This window comes from Mixophyes fleayi, chromosome 4 (genome assembly GCF_038048845.1).
Source record: "Mixophyes fleayi isolate aMixFle1 chromosome 4, aMixFle1.hap1, whole genome shotgun sequence".
Classification (NCBI taxonomy): domain Eukaryota; kingdom Metazoa; phylum Chordata; class Amphibia; order Anura; family Limnodynastidae; genus Mixophyes; species Mixophyes fleayi.
In genome coordinates this window covers 160,192,418-160,215,435 of record NC_134405.1, presented here as the reverse complement: position 1 = coordinate 160,215,435, position 23,018 = coordinate 160,192,418, and the positions used below count along the sequence as shown (strand labels likewise).

The following is a 23,018-nucleotide window of genomic DNA, read 5'->3' as shown; positions in this document are numbered from 1 at the left end:
GTTGTTAGCTACTTTAATAAAATATATGCTCTTGGAAGTTCTTTTTGTATGCATCTCTGACTTACTCATGAGAGCAAGGAAATTCTTTAGGTGGTGTTTGAAATGTTCAAATGTCTGACCATTTCGTTACTAAGGCTAGGTGCACACTTTCCGACCGACGTGTTATTAACAATGACTTTACCTTTGACCGAAGGCCCGATCACTTGGACGTTGTAGAAAATTAACGAAAGACTGACCATCCAGGCAGCGACTTTTCACAGCCATATTGTCATGAGCAAAGATTAGAATTTTGTACACACTGAAACGACTTATGAGGTCCATGTAATGATATCCCCAAGAAATTTAAATAAGGGTAGAGCATGTTCAATAGTAACCACCCCAAACCTCATAAAAAAGCAAAGGTAACACGCTTTCTTCATACATTCATTTGCATGTGTTCAGTGTACGCTCGCTAAACACGAGGTTATTATAAACGAATGGCCTTCACCCACAATGCTCTACTCTGTACAGGTACCACCACTGATTGGTCCACAAGTGAAACGAACGCCCATGTCTGAGTGGCACCAAGGGATGTTAGAAGATGGAGGATGAGGAGCAGGTGTCTGTGGGTGTGCGTGAAGAAGATAAAAAAATTGTAGAAATAGTGATGGGGGATGGAGAAGATGAAGAAATACAATTAAGGAGCGTGAAAAGAGCAAAGGCAATGAGCCTAAGAGAGGTGGAATTGATAGTAAAAGTACTACGACTGCCAGAAGAGAAAATACTGAAGAGTTAATAAATTTCAAGTGCAGAAGTGTTGGTCACACCTAAAAAAGAAAGAACAATGGAGACTGATGCTAATCGATAGAAACATTAAAAAAAGTGAGTTTGACATATTGTGCAACTGTTTAAAGGACTTGTTAGTGATTTTGTAGATGAACGACTAACAATAGTATATAGTATATTGAAAATGTATTATTTCCACGAAGAATGTACGATGACATGTGCTGAAAATGTTAAAGCTGAACACGTACTTGTTAAAGCAGAAAAAATAGATACCGAATTCGAAGAAAAAAAAATTATTAAAAGAAGGTAGTTGAAGTCACATGTGAAAACTTTAATTTTTTTTGGGGAGAAATGTATACCGTTAAAATTACCAAAATGGCGCCTGTTTTACAGAACCTATGGAGGTAAAGGGCAGCTGTCACAACCAATAGGGTCAGTGGAGTACCCGTACAGTCTGCTCATGTTGGCACTACCTCCTAGAAAGCTCGGCGACTTACGGAGTGGGAGGTTTTCGCCAGAGGCTCCCACAATGGTGCTTGGTCTTCGCAGCTCCCTAACCACAGATCGCGGTTCTCCTAGGAGGTGATGAGCGAAACTATTAAGAGAACCAGGACTATAACTGAAGATGCTTCAGATGAGGAATACTAGTATGGCTGGAAGGTTAGGAGACAGTAGAGCAGTGTGCTGATTAACACAGGAGGCTGGTAGCGATGGTAGCAATAACCGGCAGAGTGTTTACCACAAGGATAGTGGAGTAGACACAGAGGCTGTGATGATCTGCGGATTGATGTGCTGGAGACTCAGAGAACAGGTAGCGATAATCTGCAGACCGTTAGCACATGATGGTGGAGTAGAGACAGAGGCTGTGATGATCTGCGGATAGATGTGCTGAAGACTTCAGAGAACAGGCAGCAAACAGGAGCCAGGGAACAGGACATCTGAAGAAAAGAGTAGACCTGAAGATCTGGCAACTTGGTAGAGAAGCAGGTGCTTTAAATAGACAGAGCTGACAGGCAATTAGACAAACAAGAGAATGCAGGAAGTATTGAGCAAACCAAGTGTGTGCATGCTCAGTTCAGCCCAGCAAGTGAATGCAGAAAGAGGGAAACAGGTGAGAACAGTGACCATAATGCAGGTTTAGCTGGTGCAATGTGTAACAGCACCTGAGATGCAACAAGAGGGACCACAACATAAACTTATTACGAGCAGTGTACAAGGTGAGCAACTGGGACTTGGTGTTGGAAAAAAAAATAACTTTATTAAAGATATAGAAGTTGAATGCTAAACATATTATTTTGCATTTCTCGTGGATACCATCGTCATATCGGATGGAAGTTCTTAGGGAGAATAGCATGTTGGTAGTCCTTTGAAGGGTGTGGTCGAGAAGATGGGAAAGCTTGATGACTATTTTAAAGAATTAAGGGCAAACATCAGTGATGTAAAAAAATAAAATAAAAAACTATAAAAAAAACGTAATGGAGATGTTTCAGTTTTTTCAGAAGGTTATGCCACAAAGCAGTAGCCACTTTAACCATTAAAAAGTCCAAAGTAATACTGCTAATATAAATATGTTAAAGCTTTAGATTTTTCAACTATTAATTTTTTCTACAGAATTTAGCAATAAATCTGTTGGATTTACAATGTGTGGTTTATTCTGTGTATTTTACAAATATATGCATTAACAAGTAAATAGATAAATAAATAAATAAATGTGTCAAAAGACAACAAATTTTTGGAATAAATTGATCACTTTCCTAAATTTTACATTCCTATTGCAACTACGCCCACATTATGAAGCTTTATTATTTGCTGTCTTTGATACATCTCCAACTGTATTAGAATTAAAGTCAGACTTATTAGATACCCTGTAATTTGATAGGTGTGCTACCTTTTCGGATTTGGAAAAAGGAGTTAAACCGTTTCATGATAAATGGGGTGTCTATATTGAAATGTTAGACGGCAATGTACAATCTCACATCATGCAGGTATTTGAAGGAACTAAATGGTCCTTATTGAGACGACTATAAGGATGTGGAGCCTGATAAATAATATGTTGTATGAATATACGTTAAAGCCAAATCTTTATCTGAGTAAAGGTACAGAGAACTGTGTTTTCCTCCACCTATCCATTCCTTACACCATATCCACCTCTCACTTCTCTCCTCTCCATTACTTACATAGTTAAGTGATAACCAAAATATGCAACTAGATATGTTATATAGACCCATGTATGGTTTTCTATAAGGTCGGGCTCCTAACCCAAAACCCATATTCCCCAGTATTCATTCAAACAATTCCACCTCTCTTATACCTCTTCTCCCCTCAGTCTCCCACCCATCCCATGACCTCCCTCGCCCTCCTCTTTTATTCTCTAACTATATCTCTAAGTCCCTCCTCCCCCTCTACTCTGTTTCTCTCTCCCCCATCTTATACCTAACCTTTGTTCATTTTACAATTGTTAAAAAATTATATTTGTACAAATTACTGCGATAAAACTTGATGCATGCTTTTGATGTACCTCAAAAAACACAACAAAAAAAACAAGTAAATAAAGGTTTGATTATAAAACATGTTGAATGTACATGTAAAGGGTTACAGAACACAGACGCAAGATGCAGTACCATTTACACAGGTGTACTAATATGCAACCAGATCTATAGGAAACACAAAAACGTGTTATATACAAAATTGTATATAGTTATGCAGGCAGACAAATGTAATACACATATTTTGCATTTTTATTAATGTGTATTTAGTGTACAATAAAATGACAATTATGGATAATTATGGAGGCAGACATAAGCAATACATATATAAATGAAACGTTGTTTTTTTCTAACACTTCTCTGAAAAGGTTAATAATTAAAATGGCAGACATATGCTGTACGCATTAATAAGCACCTAATTATCAAATGAGTGACGTGCGGACACCGCAGCACGTGGGACTGGTACAGGCATCAGAAATGAACATACACACGCCTCCAAAGGAGTTACAGCTCGAGGAACTATCGGCAGTTGGTCGTGGATCGATCGGAAACGTATACACACTACATGATCGTTAGGTGAATTGGTCAGAAAATATTAAACAGTACAACCAACCAAACAAGCCGACAATCGACACTTTGGAACGACTTTCGACCATCACGTCACTATACACACTAACCCGACTTCCAACCGAACGTTCGTATGTCGGTTGATTTGCCCGATTATTGGACATAAATGCTCCAGATAAACTCGGGCAATAGTATCAAATGCGTAGTAGTGGATCTACAGTCATTACAGGGGGTGGGGTAGGTATGGGGCCCGGAGGTGAAGGGGCCTGCCATGCCAGTTCAATTAATACACTTGCTGAGGGACAGAATTTCAATTGTCTGTCAAATGATTTAAGCATTGTGCACAATTGATCTGTTCCTTCTCAGTCTGCAAGGAACTATAATCTTTCTCTAAGCTAATATTATTATTGGTGGGATATTTATTGCTTTTATATCAAATTAGCAGAATCATATGGATACTGAAATATCACCTTTTTATATTCTATTTGTCGGGCCATGTGTGGGTTCATTGTAAGTGTTATTTTTATATATTCTTTAACTAAATAAAGGCAGCTTGGGGGCTTATGAAGAGTTGGACCTACAGTATATCTGTTTTATTTATATAATATAACTGTTTTTACACAGCACATGTATTCCAAACAGTATAAATACATTGGTATCCACATTTTGCACATCTTACATTTATGACTAAAGAGGCAGAATGGCGGAGGGAAGTGGCTGACACATGTAGGAGATGTATAGTAAGGGTGTGTTCGTGTAATTGTGACTAGAATTGTTTGTTATTTCTAGTTTATACTACACGACACAATCAGAAAGATTAGCAATTTCCCTCCATTGCAAATTGGATTTGTTTGATATTGTTTCCCCCTTTTACAAATGTGTTTACCACATTTTTCATGTATTCACGTATGATAGCCTTGTTATTACTGCAAATACTGAATGTATTGTAGTAAAATTAATCAGGAGAAAACTGGAACATCAATTAGATGTATGAGAAGGAGGTTTTCAGCAATACATTAAAAGTCTCATGTATAAGAATATCAATGGTCTTCTGTTAAGGCTAAAGTGCCCTAGGTATTTCAAAAAACGGAGTAGAGAACATTATGTATTTAGCTTTCCACTCAAACCCTCCACATCTATCTTGAATCTCATAATGCAAAGCATTATAAAAGAATTCCAAAGATACAGCTCGGTATGAAACCTAGTTCCTTAATGGACATGTTATCTTATTTTAGGCACACACAAAGGCAAGTAAACAGTTATATATATATAGATATATCTATCTATAGATTATATATATATATATATATATATATACAAACAGAAAAGATACAAATGGCGCTATGACACAATACCAGTACAGAAATGATAGGTAGTCCAATAATAAAATGGTTAGTCCAATAATATAATCTTGAACTGGTTCCTTCTTATATCACACTTCCCCTGTGCAGGCGGCTGCCAATCCTCTAGGCCAAGCGGTGTGGCAGGAAGAAGTCTAGAAAAAATGGAGGAGGAGGCGCACAATAGTGTAGTACAATATTGTAATGGAGCCAAACAGGAATCCAGAAAAGGAACCTAATCACCAAAGTAGAGTGAGCCAGAAATTTCCACCATAGAGACACCCACAATTACTGGTGTGGATGAAAATATAGCATATATGGTGAGGAATCACACAAAGCCACGTATCACTCAGATTAGACAGTGTGCTAAATAGAGACACAGAGGTCACACTAGTGCAAGTATATGCGTACCAGAAGACGTATGTCTTTTCTCCTGATGAAGTTTGTTTACAGACGAAACGCGTTGAGAATTTGCTGTCTACTACCATCGCTGATCAGATAGGCTTGTCATCTGCTTCTGGATGTGTAAGTTACTACTTTTTAATAAATGTGAACCTTTTTGGATACTACACCTGTGTTCCTCTGTCTATTTATTGAGGCAATCAATTGGTTGATCCGTTGTGGCTGGAGAGTGATCTATAATCACAGTCTACAGGACATCTTTACAGATAAGCCTAAAAGTTTTGTCTTCTGGTACGCATATACTTGCACTAGTGTGACCTGTGTGTCTCTATTTAGCACACTGTCTAATCTGAGTGATACGTGGCTTTGTGTGATTCCTCACCATATATGATATATATTTTCATCCACACTAGTAATTGTGGGTGTCTCTATGATGGAAAATTCTGGCTCACTTTGGTGATTAGGTTCCTTTTCTGGATTCCTGTTTGGCTCCATTACAATACTGTACTACACTATTGTGCGCCTCCTCCTCCATTTATATATATATATATATATATATATATATATATATATATATAAATATATATATATAGATATATCTATCTATATCTATAGATATTTATATCCATAGATATATATATATATATATGTGTGTGTGTGTGTGTGTGTGTGTGTGTAGATATAAATAAGATAGATAGATAGATAGATAGATGTAAAGTAAAAAGGTGGCACATACTGGCATTAAACGTTTGCGTTTCTACACAAAGTAAAGCATATGCAAATATGCAAATAGCTGTGAATGTAAAATTCATTGCACCAATACATAAGGTACATATTTGAGTTTTTCTGTGGATTTACATTGTCTTGCGCAGACGTGGATTTTTATGAATGCTTGTCCCATTACAGTGTATATAATGCAGTTGAAAATTCACATTCATTTCAACAGGGGTGCCTTGTAATGCAATGCGAGGTGGCTAAGAAGCGTTTATTTAAACGTTTGCACATGCGTTTGGCTTGAGCAACAAAATAACAACAGACTAATGCCTTTTAAATACATACGTTAATTCAATGCAGTTATTTGCATTTGTGTTTGAGCAAACATTATTATCCCATTATAAATGCCAGTATGTGCATATCCTTATGGCTTGTTCAGATCTATGTGCTATTCTTGCATTTTTCATACTAAATTCATGAAATGCACTTGAAAATAGGATTATTTTAACAAATGCTTAAAGTTTTCTCAAGTGTTCACAAACTCCACCAGTACTGTACAATAAATTGTCAAGGTAACAGTAAAACACATGAAAACATAGTTTTCATGCATTTTTAGCAATTGACACAGCACATATCTGTGAACGAACCACTTAGCTGATTGTTTTCACTTCTGCAATATATGTTCACTTACCTCCCATAGCTATTTACACAACAATTACACTGAGTGCATGCAGCAAGATATTGCTCCACTGTGAACCTCTTCATTCATGATGCATAAATAGTGCACTAAATAAAATGTGCCACTATTTTTGGAGTTGTAAATGCCAAAAATAGTACTAATGTATATTGGTACTATTTTCGAAATTTACAATGTCAAAAAGTACCACATTTTATTTTGTGCACTAAATGTTTAGGTGAACCAAAGTTAATTGTATATATTATATCACTTGAAAGGGGAGTAGAAAGAGAGTGTACAATATATAATTTTGCAAATGTTCTCTTTAAGAAATGCTACATACCCACTATCATGTACAATAAAATATGCTAAATTTTATACATGACTGAAAACAAGTACTTTAGTTAAGCTTTGCTCTCTATTATTCACAAATAAACAATGCATGTATGTATTCAATTACAAAGCCCCTCTGAGAAGAAAAGAGACTATTGAAAAACAATGGGAGATAATGAGGTGTGCAGACCAAGGCTCATATTTCACTTCTGCTTTTATTATTTCCATTTTAGGATAACACTATTTAGGCACTTTAGGGTTACTATTGCTAATTAAATGATAGAATACATGTTATAGGTCATGCATATTAACCACCAAAAGCTCAGCAGATAACAAAACAGTTCTAATAGACCACTCCAACACCCACCTCTGATTATACAGTAATTTGTAAGCAATGTTGTTTAGTGTCCTTTTATAATTAAAAATAATGAAGCAGAGAAAACAAGTGAGCCATGTCCAGCCATTCCTTAGTCACAATGCAAAGGGATTTGTTCCGACATGTTATTAGCATGTATCCAATACCTATAATGATATAAATGAACGTACTACAATATTGTATAAAATAAACACAGTAAACTCACCAGGGTCTTCTTCGCACATCATAAAGATCAATTTTATTTGGAGTTCTGCTTTTATCCACCCACGGAGAAGCTAAACAGAGTAATTATTATTATTTTTTCAACAAGCACTTTATTTGTTTTTTGTTAAAATTGCAATTGAACAAAAGCAATTATACTGGGATAGTGAAATGACTCACATTTAACATTTTGTCAATAACTATTGTATCTAGTACAGATTTATTTTGCATAAAAGCACACATATTCTGTATTCCATTTAAATAATGTTACAATTCAGGGCTAGTGATATTAGTATTAAATATTAATCTGTGAATAATAATAATAATAATAATAATAATAATAATATTAAATAATAATAGTAATAAGCAGATGTAACAAGAAAAAGAACACAGAAGCAAAGGAGAAAAATGTCTGTGTTGTTTAGTACCACAGTAAAATAGACTTACTTGTTTGAAAATCTCAGTCAATCATATACATTTAATTTTATGGAGCTGGGAAGATTGTTTATTTACAGGCCTCACTCCCCACCATGCTAGGGTGCCACGAAAACCGATCTGGTTATAGGCAAAATTAGTGGTTGTCATATGGGTGGCTGAGTGTTTGCATGTCTCTATAGTACTGATGCAGCAAAACTTCCCTCTAGACAAAAATTAATCTTTTTATCTAAAATCATTGTTCAAATATACAGAATACTGTTACAAACCGCCACTCTATTCACAACGGCTCACAGTGAATAGACCTGTCACAGCTGGTTGATAGCTGGGACACTTTTTCCTTTTACCGCAAGGCTACAGAGAGCACACTCCTAATGGAGTGCTCTGATTGCCTACCAAAAGTTTAAATGGCAGGGAGTGCTTAGACTCCCTGCCGGTGATAGCGTTAGCTGTGCCAGCTTGTGTAGCTTGTTGTATAACTCCTATTTCTATTTGATTGTCTGTTGCTAATCCTTTTTCTGTTTTTTGGATTCCCCTGTCTGCTGCCTGTCTTAACCTTTGGCTTGTTCTTGAGTTTCCATAGTTGTTACATATGGTAACTATCAAAGAGAAAGGAAAGAGAAAATGGTACTGACGGAGCACTCTTTTAAACAGATAATTAAATTGTGGTACAAATCTGTAATATAAAATCAATAATTTTTATTGGTATGTATTAAAATAGTCAAAGCGAAATATTAATAAATTCCCCTAAGACAGCAAGCCAGCGTGGTAGTGTATCTACCTCTTAACAGTTAAACACTTGGTTTACAACACATTATATCACTTTTTAATATTTCGCTTTGACTATTTTAATACATACCAATAAAAATTATTGATTTTATATTACAGATTTGTACCACAATTTAATTATCTGTTTAAAAGAGTGCTCCGTCAGTACCATTTTCTCTTTCCTTTCTCTTTGATAGTTACCATATTGACACATGAGTACAGGAGCACCTCCCCTTATAGATTAAACTACATATAAGAAAAGAAATCAAATAATAAAAAAAAAAAAAAAAAAAAAAAAAAAAAAGGGGTTTAGGAACTTGGTGCGGAGTAAAATCGAATTCTGCCATAGTTGTTACATAGCCAGCATTCTGATAAGTCCCTACTGTCCTATAATTTAAGTCATGTGGACATCTGAGTACCTGTGAGTAAATCACACCCAATGGGACCTCACTGTTGTTCCTACGCTGAATATAAACATGAATTCAATATATATTTTAACCTGATCGTTGCTATGCTTTTTAACTGGAACAAGTCTTACCTGCACACAGTTTTTAATGGCAAGCACTTCCCAAGCAATAGCAGCTATTAGACACATAGGCATTCACCTGACATAAATGCAATTTCAGCTAGTCCATAGGATTTATATATAAGTGAGGCTGTGCAAATTGTTAGTGTGGAATAATGTGGAATAATAATAATGTCCCTATTCATACTTCAGTAAGAGGACAACCAAAATCCAAGCCTGTCAACAAAACTGAAAAATCTAATATAGAACTATTTTGGCAAGATGGTTCATATATTTACTTTTCCATATTTCTACAAATTAATATATTTCTTTCCACACTGTTATATGTTACACTCCAGACATAGACATGGCACTTACGCCTGTCTACGTCTGGAGAGACTGTCCAGAGGAGGGGAGGAGCAGTCTAGCATTAGCTGAGTACAGTAAAGGCGTGTTTATGCAAATGTGGCTCATACATGCCAGCAGTAATGCATATACACCTGCTATAGGACAGGTTTCTTTTTCTTTTTCTCTATATGTTTTCTCTGTTTCTATATTTTTTCATTATTAAGTATGTTGCTTATGGAGATGTAGCATTCTCTTTGCCCTATATTGGAGTTTTATTACAATCTGCTATCTTCTATTTGATATTTTATTTCATGCATGGCTTTTTTTGTGATGTCATGTTTCCTTTTGCAGATATTAGTGTAGGTTGATCTTTGTTCCTATAGTCTCAGTATGCTTGCTTACTGCATCTGTTTTTGTACAATGGATAACTGATTTTGTACTACCCCTTAGGCATGCATATGTACACATTCCATGGCCCAAATCTTGTTTCTAACTCTTAAATTCACACATTTTTTTATTTAGCTACTCGAACACAGTTTTGTTTGTATATCACAGTGGAATGACCATGATGCAGAGCTGCTTAGCCCCCTTCTTTGGTGAGCTCCCCATAGTCAGTTCATTCACTTTTCCTTAAGGTATATTAAGGTAAAGATGACAGGTACTGATAATCTTGACAATTCTCAATTAAGGCTGAAACATTAATTGTTTGCTTTACTGGATGGAATAAAATTGCCACATATGCTAATGTGGTGAGTGCTGTCTCTCTTTCAATTTGTCTGTCTGTGTGTGTCTATGTGTCTCTGTATGTGTGTGTGTTAGGGAATTTAGACTGTAAGCTCCAATGGGGCAGGGACTGATGTGAGCGAGTTCTCTGTACAGCGCTGCGGAATTAGTGGCGCTATATAAATAAATGATGATGATGATGATGAATTTGGATTTTTGCCAGCGGGTCTCCTTGCTTGTTTGTACTATTGCATCCTAATATTACACTTTATTTTCATAGTGTCCTATCCCCCTGAAATTATTTTTCAAAAGTAGGCAAGTATGGCTGCATTTCTATACATATTTTCCCCTCTGCCCCCTTTTGCTATGTGATGGAAATGGTAGATCTGAAAACAAGTCGGGGACTTTAGGATGCAGTCCAGGACAGCAGGAAGCCCTCACAAAATCGTGCAATCGCCAGTAAGACAGGTCATTTGGGAGGGTACGTAGTTAAAGTTGAGATTAAGTAAATCGCAAAAGTTACATTTTCATCTATGAGGCATGAAAGTATATATCTTGATAATTCTAACTCTGGCTTTCCACTGCTGCTTAAAAAGTAAAGTTGTAACCCACTTCCTAACAAGCAGCTATACAAATCCTCATAGCACTAAGATAACATCTAAGGGGTATCTGATATAGCATGTCAACTGCTGTGACAGTACGTGCCAATGTGCACAGAGTATTCCTATCACTTGGAATACTGAACAAAGGCGGAAGCTTCTGAACTACCCCAGATTGATGAAGATAGGAAAGCACAGCCCTGAATACAAAACATTTGCTGCTCTCTGTACAGAATGGAACAGACAACATGCTGAACAGATTCAGTTAATCTATCCAGACAGAGAGAGAGAGAGAGAGGTGCGTGTGTGTGTGTGCGTGTGTGCGTGTGTGCGTGTGTGTGTGTGTGTGTGTGTGTGTGTGTTAGACAATGTGTTGGTGCTATATAAAGGGTAATAATAATACTCCCTTAAGCCTTGGTTGTCATCCATTTGACACTCCCCAAATCAGCAATATCCACATATTTAAAAATTAAAGAACTTATACACAGCAGCTTCATATGTACTATTATATTGGACCTCACCTCTAACAGTGTAAAACATAAATGTAATTAGAAATCCCCATACCAATGTCTGTATAAATACACTTGCTATATTGCTGAGCTGTAGGTTATATGCACAGGGGTTGTGGGGGAGTAGAAGATATTAGCAGTGAATTCTGTGCAGATGCTTTAGAAAGACAAATTAGTCTTTTAGCCCTTAATTACTAATTGAGAAAAATAATGCACTGCATGCAGTATTGATTAATAGTTACTAGAACTATTGCAACTATAATTAAGAATGATTTCTGGTAATATTAATAGTTGGATTGACCGCTCTGCACCTATTTTACCCTTAAGCCAAACACACATTCTGCCTTGCTAATTGTAATCCCTCTAGACACTTGTTCCTAATGGTGTGAACAATTAGGAAGACATGGGTTTCATAAATTGGTAGTAATGCAATATTGGATTCATTTAAAGCAACGTATCCTAATCAAGAGATGTTTATTTAATTGTATTACATTCACTGATTTGCAAAGAGCAGCATTTTGGATAAGCTGTAGGGATTTAGTGTTTGTATAGTGTTCTTAGTATATAAAAAAAAAACCTTAGAAGAATGTGACTACTACAAGGAAAACAATATAAAGTTTGCATTAGGGTAAGTTAAGTATTAGATAAAATACAAATAGGGCCATCTACACTGTAAATGCTGGACCATAAAGCATCAACAAATTGCACACTACATTATACAAACCATATTGCACAAACTTCCCATTGCACAGTGTCCCCACAATTATAAAAAATGTATGTATGTATGTATGTATATATGTATGTATATGTGTATATATGCTGTAAGGGTGACATTCATCTAAGATATGGCAGTGCCCGAGGGCAGGGAAGGACTGGCAAATTTTAGCCCAGGGGGCAAGATTCAAGTAGCCGATTGGGAACATTATAGGAAAACAAATGTAGGTGGCCCAGTGACCAATCCCAAGATAGTCCACTATGGAACCAGCCCTGCCCTCCAGCAGAACCAGCCCCTGCGCAAGGGTCTAACAAGCCCCTGAAGGCCAGTATATGGAAGGTATGGTTAAAGGACCCCAGGCATATCCCTAATACTCTCAGGGTTAATGGAAGCAAGAATATTGCCTTTTTCTCTTGTATATTAGATATCGTAGAACCCTTTGTTTACAGTACAATGACATTGTGTTAGTTGTAGCAGATCTCTTTCATTAACAAAACATAATATTACAATTTAATGTAGCATCTGTTGCCAGATGCTACACCCATTTTCCCCAGAGATAGGACTTTTCGCCCTTTATTAAATATACCTTTAATCATAAAAAGTACTTTCTCGATTTACAGCAACATCCTGTGACCCGAAAAACAAAACAAATAGTAGATTTTATTTGTAAGCTCAGCTTTTCTGATAAAAAAATATAATTCGCTTTAAAATAGTTGAACAAATATTTTTTTTTACAAAAGTCCTGATATTAAGTTTTAATAGGAGTGTGCATCCGATCGCTCAGTGATATAAAGAAAATCAGAAAATCTGTGGGCTTGTAATGCATTTTATGTTGCACAAAGGCACTTTGGACCTCATTTAGAGTCGGATGCAAAGTCCGTTTTAGGCGCATCCAACAAAAAAACACTATCACGCATGTGCAGAAAGCACCAAATCCGCCTGCATCTTAGACGCAATTACCACTTGCGACAGCTTGCGACTCACTACGGGAGAATGGGAGGATCGCAGAATTGTGAAGGCGTGACCATGTAAATACATCAAAGTTGCAGTGAGGCGCAGACGCAACACACGTCAAAACAGGGCTAAAGCTGTGCGGCAGGAATTAGATGGCGCAAGCGTAATCTGCAGGTACCACTCGCAGCTCGATAGGGTATTAAGAGTGGGATGCAACTGGGGTTACTTGCCACTTGTAATACCCTACCAAGCTGCGGCACACTCCCACTCCTACACTTCTTAAACGGACTTTGCGTCCGACTCTAAATGAGGTCCTTTGTGCATAACAAGGAGCATCCACATATGCCGCTTTTTTTAAACTGCCTTTGTAAAAACGCTCTGCGCAGTGCTTTGTGGGTCCGGTTGGTAATGTGTAACCAATCCCATGTAAATGCAAAGTTTGGATGTGCAACCTCCATACACTCATATAAACTATGGCACATAATTGTAAACATAGGAGCAAACCACATTATTACTTGTGCACATTTCTAAATGGAGTACAGTATGTGTACAGTGTTCATGCATGCATGTGTATGTTAATGTCTTCCAATATCTGTGTATATATGTGGGTTTTTTCATTATGGTGAAGATTTTACTAGAAATATATTATTCAGTAGGGGCTACCAACTCAGTTGTAGCAGCTAACAGGTTACTCCAAAGAGCGGGTGGTCCTGAGGAACATAACATTTAAGGAAAATAATTGGAAAAGAAACATGCAGAAAATAGCAAATTGATGTGGTTCCAGTTATTTGGTGGCCTTTGGTTATTCAGTTCCTTAGATATTCATAAATCAGTATCAAAATGGTCCACACTGAATTGGCTTTGATGTATGTTTCAGTAACATTGCACACTTACCATGGCTTGAATAATGAATAACAAGGAATATCCAGGAAATTTATAAGTAGGGCAAAAATTATCTCTTTCATACTGGATTAGGTTTTCTTTTTTTATACTTCACACAGAGGTTTGAAATTGCGTGCTGTTTTACATGAGAAAAAGCCAGTAGCTTTTAGAATGGCAAGTTCATATTATTGATTTTCTTTCTATCTAAAATGTTGGTGTGTTTGTTCACCATCCCCTGAGAACTGAACAAAGCAAAAAACATAAAAATAAAGCTAGTTAGAAAGAAAGCATGGTACAGTACATCTATAAAATATGTTGATATCCACATCACATACTGTACCTCTTCTTTCATCACTATCAATAATGTACTTTATGGAAAGTGATGCTAATCTATTGTGCTTGGATATAAATCTATAACATCTGGCCTGTATTAGCTAAACGGTCTACTGCATTCATTTTCAAGAACTCAGTGTACAAATTGCAATTCTGAAGTATTGAAAATGTAATATCACCTAGTCTTATTGCTATCTAAAGAATATTATGCAGAAATTGGCCACAAGATTTTAAATACTAGTTGATTCAATATGGAAAGGTGTTTAATTCAAACTAGAATACGCAACCCATTCCCGTGACGCTATAAATCATACAACAAGTAAGGCAGCGGTGGGTATCAGGCGACCTCTGTGTTCCACACAGGGCAGGGAAGTCACGCGGCATACCCAACGGAGGAGGAGGGAGTGCACTGTGCTCTCCTTCCTACCTTTGAGTGGCCTCTGTGAAAGCTGGAAGGCTGCGCATGCGGACCTCCAAATCTTTCATGTTGCCCCTCACTGCTGTAAGGTATAACACAGTCCCTTCCATCACCCCTCAATTGACAATAAACCTGGAGGCTGGTAAGGCAAATATCCTGGATAAAACATTGCAGGGGCGCAGGCAGTATTCCCCCCCTCCCCATCCCAAACCCCCCCCCCCAAAGAAAACCGAGAGAGCTGCAGCTCCTTTTCGACAGCACTGTACTATACAGCAGCCACGGCGCTGTCAAAGAAGCGTCTGCGGCGGTGCTGTATACAATACAGCACCACCGTGGACGCTTCTTTGACAGAGTCGCGGCTGCTATATAGTACAGTGCCACTATGTGGGGCACTTCGTTAGCGGAGGGGAGGGGTTTCTGGAGACCCAGAAACCCCCCCCTGCGTGCGCCCCTGCATTGGTAATGTTACAAATTTCACAGTGGTTTTTCAATAACCTTTTTGGCTATATTTACCTGGGTAGTACCGAGCCAGTCCTGTTGCACTTCCAAACACTTGCCATAGAAGGGTTTTATCTTCATTTGAGTTCTTCTTGAACACTTCATCTAATGCAGCAGTCCAGTTCAATTCATTCAACACTATGGTAGCTGAAAAAAAAGTAAAATGTTTTGCAAATATATTAAAGAAGATCATCTGCATAATTATCAGTGGTATTAATCCTGATACATGGTTATTACACTATCAACAAGTAATATGTGGTCATAGTATAAGGCTTGCTTCAGGATGGTCATTAGAGCAGCAAAAGGTTTATATGTGAAACTAATCTGAGAAAAAGACAAGCATGAGAACACTGGAATGGGGGTATTATTAGCCTTTAAAGCTGATTGGGGAATAGCTTCCCAACACAGTGCTCATTAGTGTAACGTAACAAGATTTTCATGTTTATGGATGTGATCACTCGCAGAAAGATCAGTTATGTGAGCATGAATATTCATGCGCTGGGTCAGTTCAACAGTAAACCGGAGGTATGATGAAATTCGTATGCAGCAGCATGAACAGATTAATGTTTTGTGGTCAGTTACCTAGAAATGAATAGTTACAGAAAAGTTTGAGTTACTAGCTGTCATGTATTTCGATATTTGTGCATGGTTGTTTTACTTTAAGAAAGATGGCAAATGACTGTGTTTGTGTTTACGTATACATTTATATTGTGTAAACCCCTTCCCTTCTAAAATGATTTTCTTCCCAATGGTAAATTCATTTTTTCCATATTAAAAGTTCCAATTTCTTTCCACATAGTTTTTCCATCCCAATTTTCATGGTGCAAAGGGGTGTGGCCTCATGATATAGAGGTGTGGTTTTGTGATTTGGTTGAATCTGGGTGTGGTCTTTGCAGATCAGGAGCAGGTTTTCCAATTAACAATACTAGAAGGCATGCAAATGTGATAAAGAAATATGTGTTATTTTACAAGAGATATTTTCCCTATCTGGATAGATAAGTGGAACTACACTGGTCCATAAATCAGCAATAATGACAAGTTGATAGATTGTACACTGCATATTTCTGTCTCTCTTTAATTTGAATTAAGGATTGAATTAAGGAGAGTGCAGTCAATTTATTGCAAAACAAATAATTAAATACATTAGCATGGGAGCAATTAACTAATCAAGAGTGACTTTAAAATGAATAAAAATATAATAAGCAACTAAGGAACATATTGGGGGGAATATGTTCTTTCTTTTTTGTAGCCATGTTATCTATAAGGAATGTGATATTAAACATTTTAGTATTGATATGTTATAAGCTTTTTGTAGTATTAAATGCCTTTAAATAGATATGATTAAACCCTGGTATTTTAGGGTTAATTGAAATTGTGACTAATTGCTGCTCACTCCTAATTGGTTATTTATTATTTAAATACCTGTCCTTTGTGATGGTCTGCATGTCTGATGAAGCCATATGTTATATGGGGAAAGGTGCTAGGTATTAAATGTTACAATGTTTCTTTCTATCATTATACAAATCTGATGAAAAGTATGTGCCTGCCTTTGTATAACCAATACCCCTGTCGTATATGTGAATACATTGCCTGCATTGGATTATGAAAAGGTTTATGTAATCTACTCATGGAGTTAATATCTTATTAATTAGTCTGGTGCCGGCTTTTCAGATACCTTGTGTTTGCTGGAGTTTTGAATTACCCGCCACACTAGTGGTGTTTGAAGTTCTCTAGTAGATATGGCTCAGAATGGAATTTGCAATCAAGCCTAATGCTTTCTTGTTCGGATTATGGGCCATTAGAAGCGGCCCTAATGACTATGTCAGCCTGTGTGAGTAATCTGGACTAATATTTGGAACCCAGGCGGTAAGAGCTGAGATCTTCCAGCCCTATTTGTATTTTAGGAACAGTTTGCATTTACAACTTTGTGACAACGTGCCCTCTGGCAAATATTTCAGTTTGGTAATTATAAGCACCAGGAGTGTTCTTCTCTCTGAATTCAGTTGTGTTACTCATACAGCTCTTATTAATGTGCTGTCCATCAGCTGGGAAACTTATAAGACTTATTCACTTATATGGACTCATACGCATTGAGATTTTATTTTTTGAGGGTAATTGCATCTTTATGATATTATGATCTACATATAAACATTATGTACTTCTATATGGAATAAGTAATTGTGTGATCTGTGCACACAATTGTTTCTGTATATTGGTTTTATTATTTGTATTTTGCTAATAAACAGATATATTTCACTTTATTTGGTCATTTCTACAATAAATTCTATAACCTCTTTCTTGTGTTCTCTCTGCAATACCCTGGCAACACTGCCTTGTTTATGTAATATATTGCACTGTGAATGCCAAAATATAAACAACATGTATATATAAATTGTATGATCACAGAGTTATTTAACAGATATACAGGTAGTAAGTTGTTCCATTTGTTTAAATTAAGTGCATTTAATTTGGATATACAGAAGCAAATTATGGGTATAATCATCTGCTATTCATGTCTCTGGTGACACTGCTCTGTGGTTTTATTCTGGGTAAGGAACTTTCAGGCACCACCAGCAGGTGTCTTCAGCTTTATATTGCTTCTCCATGTTCTGCCTCAACATTATCTGCACCTGTTGCCTATTTATTAGAGATGGTCACTGACCCCCATGTTTTGGTTTTGGATCTGGATTACCGTCATGTTTTGGTTTTGGTTTTGCAATACCACCATAGCGTGTTTTGGTTTTGGTTTTGGTTTTGTTTGGTTTTGTTTTGCTATTTTGTTGGAAAATCAATGATTTTGGGCCTAAAATAACCCAATTTAGTGCTCCAACTGTTTTAGAGATAAGTAATCTAATTGTAGAGGTAATAAATCATCCAAAAAACAGTTGAATTCTTTGTTGGTAGGCCTTCATTTATTCTACACACAAAACAGATTGTCTTCCTCTCCATCTATGCATATTGGCAATGCAGCCATCGTCTTTGGATGTATATTACACCCTACACTTATAGTTAAATATGTAAAGAAATGGAAAAAGGCAGTTTGCTTTCTGATCTATAGGCCCCCCTCCACTTGTTTACAAAACCAAAAAATTCAGCCGTTATAGACTGTACAATATTAAGAGAAATGGACAAAGCCAGTTTGGTTTCTGGCTCTATAGGCCCCCCTTCACTTGTCGAAAATACAAAAAAATTCAGCCGTTATAGACTGTACAATATTAATTGAAATGGAGAAAGCCAGTTTGGTTTCTGGCTCTCTAGGCCCACCTCCACTTGTATAAAATACCAAAAAATTCAGCCGTTATAGACTGTACAATATTAAGAGAAATGGACATAGGCAGTTTGGGGTCACTCTGTCTATGACACCCTACTCTTAAGGAGAAATTGCCCAAACAGCAGCCTTTCAAGACGGTACATGATATGGAAATGCCACAAGTCCCTTTCCTCTTTGGGGGTAGATTGCACCCTACACTTACATAGAAAGTTTTAAAAAGATGTTATCGTCATCATCTTCAGCTTCATACTCACCCTCATCAATGTGTACATCATCATCACAGACTATAAATTCATCGCCGCTTGAATTCGCCATTAGAGAACAGTCAGTGCTTGGATGTCTTGGATGGTGAAGGCCTTCCTCGTGGAAGATGTAGTTCATTTTTATAAACATCATTTTCGCCACATTTTTGGGAAGTAACCTTCTACAGCGACTGACACTGACTAAGTTCCCTGCTGTGCTGAACCCTCGTCCAGAGTACACACTGGAAGGTGGGCAGCTTAGGTATTGCAAAGCAAGTTTGTACATGGGTTTCCAAATGGCCTGCTTTTCTTCCCAGTAAGGAAAGGGACTGTCTGACATTTCCATATCAACTACCTCTTGAAAGTAATCCTCCACCATCCTTTCCATGTTTATACTCGTATTGGATGGAGTTATGGGCAAAGTGACACATTTTTTTGAAAAATCCTTCAAATCAGCCCAGATGTTAAATTGTTCTGGTCTGCCCCCTGCGTATTCCCTGCATCTTTTTGGGAAATTTAATTTTTTACGAGCAGCAGCAGCTTGAGAAAGTGAAGGAGGACACGTCGTCAAGCCGAGGCCCAGTTCAGAGGCCAATTTGCTGAGCAATAGCTCCTTGCAAAAGTTCACATCTCGCTCATTTACAAGTAAAGACTCAATGTAGGTTTTAAACCTTGGATCAAGCACAGTGGCAAAAACTTACTGATCCGAGTTCAAGATCTTAATAACTCTAGGATCATTGTGAAGCGAATTAAGTACTTGATCGACAAGGCCAACATACTTTGCTGAATTGCTTGCTTTCAGCTCCTCCTTCATTTTCTCAAGCTGCTTTTCCAATAGTCTAATTAAAGCAATGACTCGGCTCAAACTAGCAGAGTCTGCACTCACCTCACACGTCACAACTTCAAATGGTTTCAGCACCTTGCACAGGACTGAAAGGATTCCCCACTGTGCAAGAGTGAAATACATCCCCCCTCCTTTCCCAATGTCATGGCTTGTGCAATATGCTTGGATGGCTTTGCGCTGTTCGTCCATCCTTTGAAGCATGTACAGGGTGGAATTCCATCTAGTTACCACCTCTTGCTTAAGTTGGTGGCAGGGCAAGTTAAACTGCTCTTGGAGCCGCTGTAATCTCCTACATGTTATAGCTGAATGCCTGAAATGGCCTGATATTTTACGGGCCACCGAAAGCATCTCCTGCACCTCACAGTTATTTCGTAGGAAGCTCTGCACCACCAAGTTGATGGTGTGAGCAAAACAGGGAATATGTTGGAAATCACCCAGCCGTAATGCTCGCACTATATTGTTGGCGTTATCAGAAATGACATACCCTGGGGAGAGTCTGAGTGGTATAAGCAATGTATCAATCACATCTCTCAGTTTGTGTAACAAATTGTTAGCCGTATGCCTGTTAGTTAAGCCGGTGATACAAAGAGTGGCCTGCCTGTGACAAATGTTTCATAGTGGTGTACATGCTGCTGCTGATCCTGCTGGTGAAGGAGAATGACCAACCCAGTGGGCTGTCACAGTCATATAGTCTTTGGTTTGGCTACTTCCACTTGTCCACATATCTGTGGTTAAGTGGACAGTGGGCAGAATTACATTTTTCAGTGCAATCTCTACATTTTTACACACTTTTTGGTATAGTTGTGGAATTGCTTTACGGGAGAAATGGTTTCGCGATGGAATTCTGTAACGCGGACACAAAACCTCAATTAACTGTGAAAAACCAGCTGCGTTTATTGTGGAGATTGGACGCAGATCTAACACTAACATTGCAGCCATGGCGTCTGTGATTCGCTTGGCGACTGGGTGACTGCTGTCATATTTGCTTCCCCTCGCAAATGATTGTTTCACAGTTAATTGCTGAAATGTAGGACTGCTCATTTTCTTGACCTGCCTCTGGGTTGACGATTCACCCCCAGCAGCAGCAACAGCAGCATCAGTGGGACTAACGCTTTCTTCAGAGGAATCAATAATAGTGCAGCCTTAAGTGGGATGCCGGGCTAACTCCGAGCGCTAGTGAGGATATTGATGAGGATGGTGTGGTGGCTGTATTTTGTAGCCGTCGGGATGTCGGTGAGCAGAGGGTCTTAGCTGATGATGGAGTGCTTGTATTTTTTTGGGAAGAACTTTCAGCTTTTCCCAACACTTTGCCATGAACTCTCGTTAAATGGCGTAACATAGACGAGGTTCCAAGATGGTTAAGGTCCCTCCCTCAACTGACTGTGGCTTGACATACACTACAAATGGCTATATAATTGTTGTCTGGATTTGGGTAGAAATAATTCCATACATAAGAAGTGGATTTTTTTTGTTTTATGCCCAGGCATGACAATGGCCTTTTTCTTGTCACGTGCCAGAACTGCTGCCACTGGTGCAGGACTTACACAAACAACCTCATCCTCATCAACATCCTCATTAGCGCCCTCTTTGCCTACACAAATCTCCCACTCATCCTCTTCTAATTTCAAAGTGGCATGCTCAATTTGGGTATCACCGGCTACACTCGGGCTATTAAGGCACACATCAGCAGAATGCTCACGATTAGACATCCCCCTTTTGGATGGACTCTCCACAGGGATTGTTGTCATTTGTGAATCAGAGCAAACATTCTCCTCTAATGTCTTACTGTTATCTTGCAGCTCGGCTTTGACGCGTAACAGTAGTTGTGCACCAATTGTAGGCTGGGTAACTTTTTGGGATCTGCCACTAATAGCCAAAGGTGAAGGCCTCATTGTCTCTTTGCCACTGCATGTGTATAATGGCATGTTTGCAATTTTTTTTATCGGCACTTAACTTTTGCTCAGTAACACTTCTTTTTCGCTTCAACACAGTAATTTTTATTTGGGTTTTTGTTTTTTGCACTGATTTGGAAACACTCTGTTGTTTGACATCGCCTTGGCCAGATGACGTACTGGGAACACTAACATCAGGACTGGTGACAGAACCTGGTTGCTCATTCTGATCATATGTGGACTGCTTTGAATCCATTCTGAGCGCAAAGCACTTGTAGTGGTAAAAATTATTTGGTAAGATGCTGCTGACAGATATGACTTTTGACAGCCAGAAATATTTATGCACAATTAGGGGGGACACCTCAAAAGCACTGAGGAGTGCTAAAAATTATTTGGTAGATACTGCTGACAGATATGACTTTTGGCAGACAGAAATATTTATACATAATTATGGGGGACATCCCAAAAGCACTGGGGAGTGCCAAATATAAAAAAAAAATAATCAACCTCTATCCTCCTCTCTTCTCTAGCGATTTTTTTAGAGCAATTGCAAGAAGAATATTGGATTCTCTGTTCCTGCTCTAATCAGCCTGTGACTACACCCTGCTCTCTCCTTGTCAAATGGTGATGGATTGCTGTGGAGGCGTGTATTTATAATCTTCAAGTATCGCGAGAACCGAGCCCCGAGATCCGACGACGTCACAATGACATTCGGCCTCGATTTGGATTCGGAGCGGGCGGGAGAGTACCGGGCTACTCAGCTCGGTACTCGGATATGCAAAGTTGGGGTGGGTTCGGTTCTCGGGGAATCGGACCCGCCCATCTCTACTATTTATACAAGCTTCCCTGTTACTCAGGCGCCTCAGCATTGTGCTTGCTTGTCAGGCAATCTTTACACCCTCCTGCTACCACCAGTGATGCCTGTACTTTTGTCTTGCTTTCCTGGGGTTGCTGCAGTGGACCTGATCCTTTTTACCTTGGGACACTTTTCTATGCTCTGTGGGTTAGAGCCTTCTGATCTTGCCGTGTCTGAAACCTCGGCCCTGTTGCCTTAGTTTATTTTCTGTTATTTGTCTTTCTGTTACTATGCATGCTACTATATGTTTATTCTTTTTGCAGTATTCTTTTGTTAACCAATTGCCATTCAGCTATTGATCACTTGTCGGGATATAAATGTCCTTTGGCAATGTGGTGGGGTTGTAGAATGTATAAACATGCTGCT

The 23,018-nt window shown here is 38.1% G+C and overlaps 1 protein-coding gene across 7 annotated transcripts in view; it reads right to left on the bottom strand.

Moving 5' to 3' along the window:
- CACNA2D1 (calcium voltage-gated channel auxiliary subunit alpha2delta 1) overlaps positions 1–23,018 on the bottom strand; it is a 612,754-nt gene that overhangs the window by 171,198 nt on the left and 418,538 nt on the right. For all 7 annotated transcript variants that reach the window (XM_075208701.1, XM_075208699.1, XM_075208698.1 and 4 more), the window contains exons 7-8: positions 15,563–15,694; positions 7,865–7,934 (exon numbers count right to left, since the gene is read on the bottom strand). In XM_075208701.1, the coding sequence (XP_075064802.1) occupies positions 7,865–7,934; positions 15,563–15,694 (202 nt within the window). The remainder of the gene's footprint in view (positions 1–7,864; positions 7,935–15,562; positions 15,695–23,018) is intronic.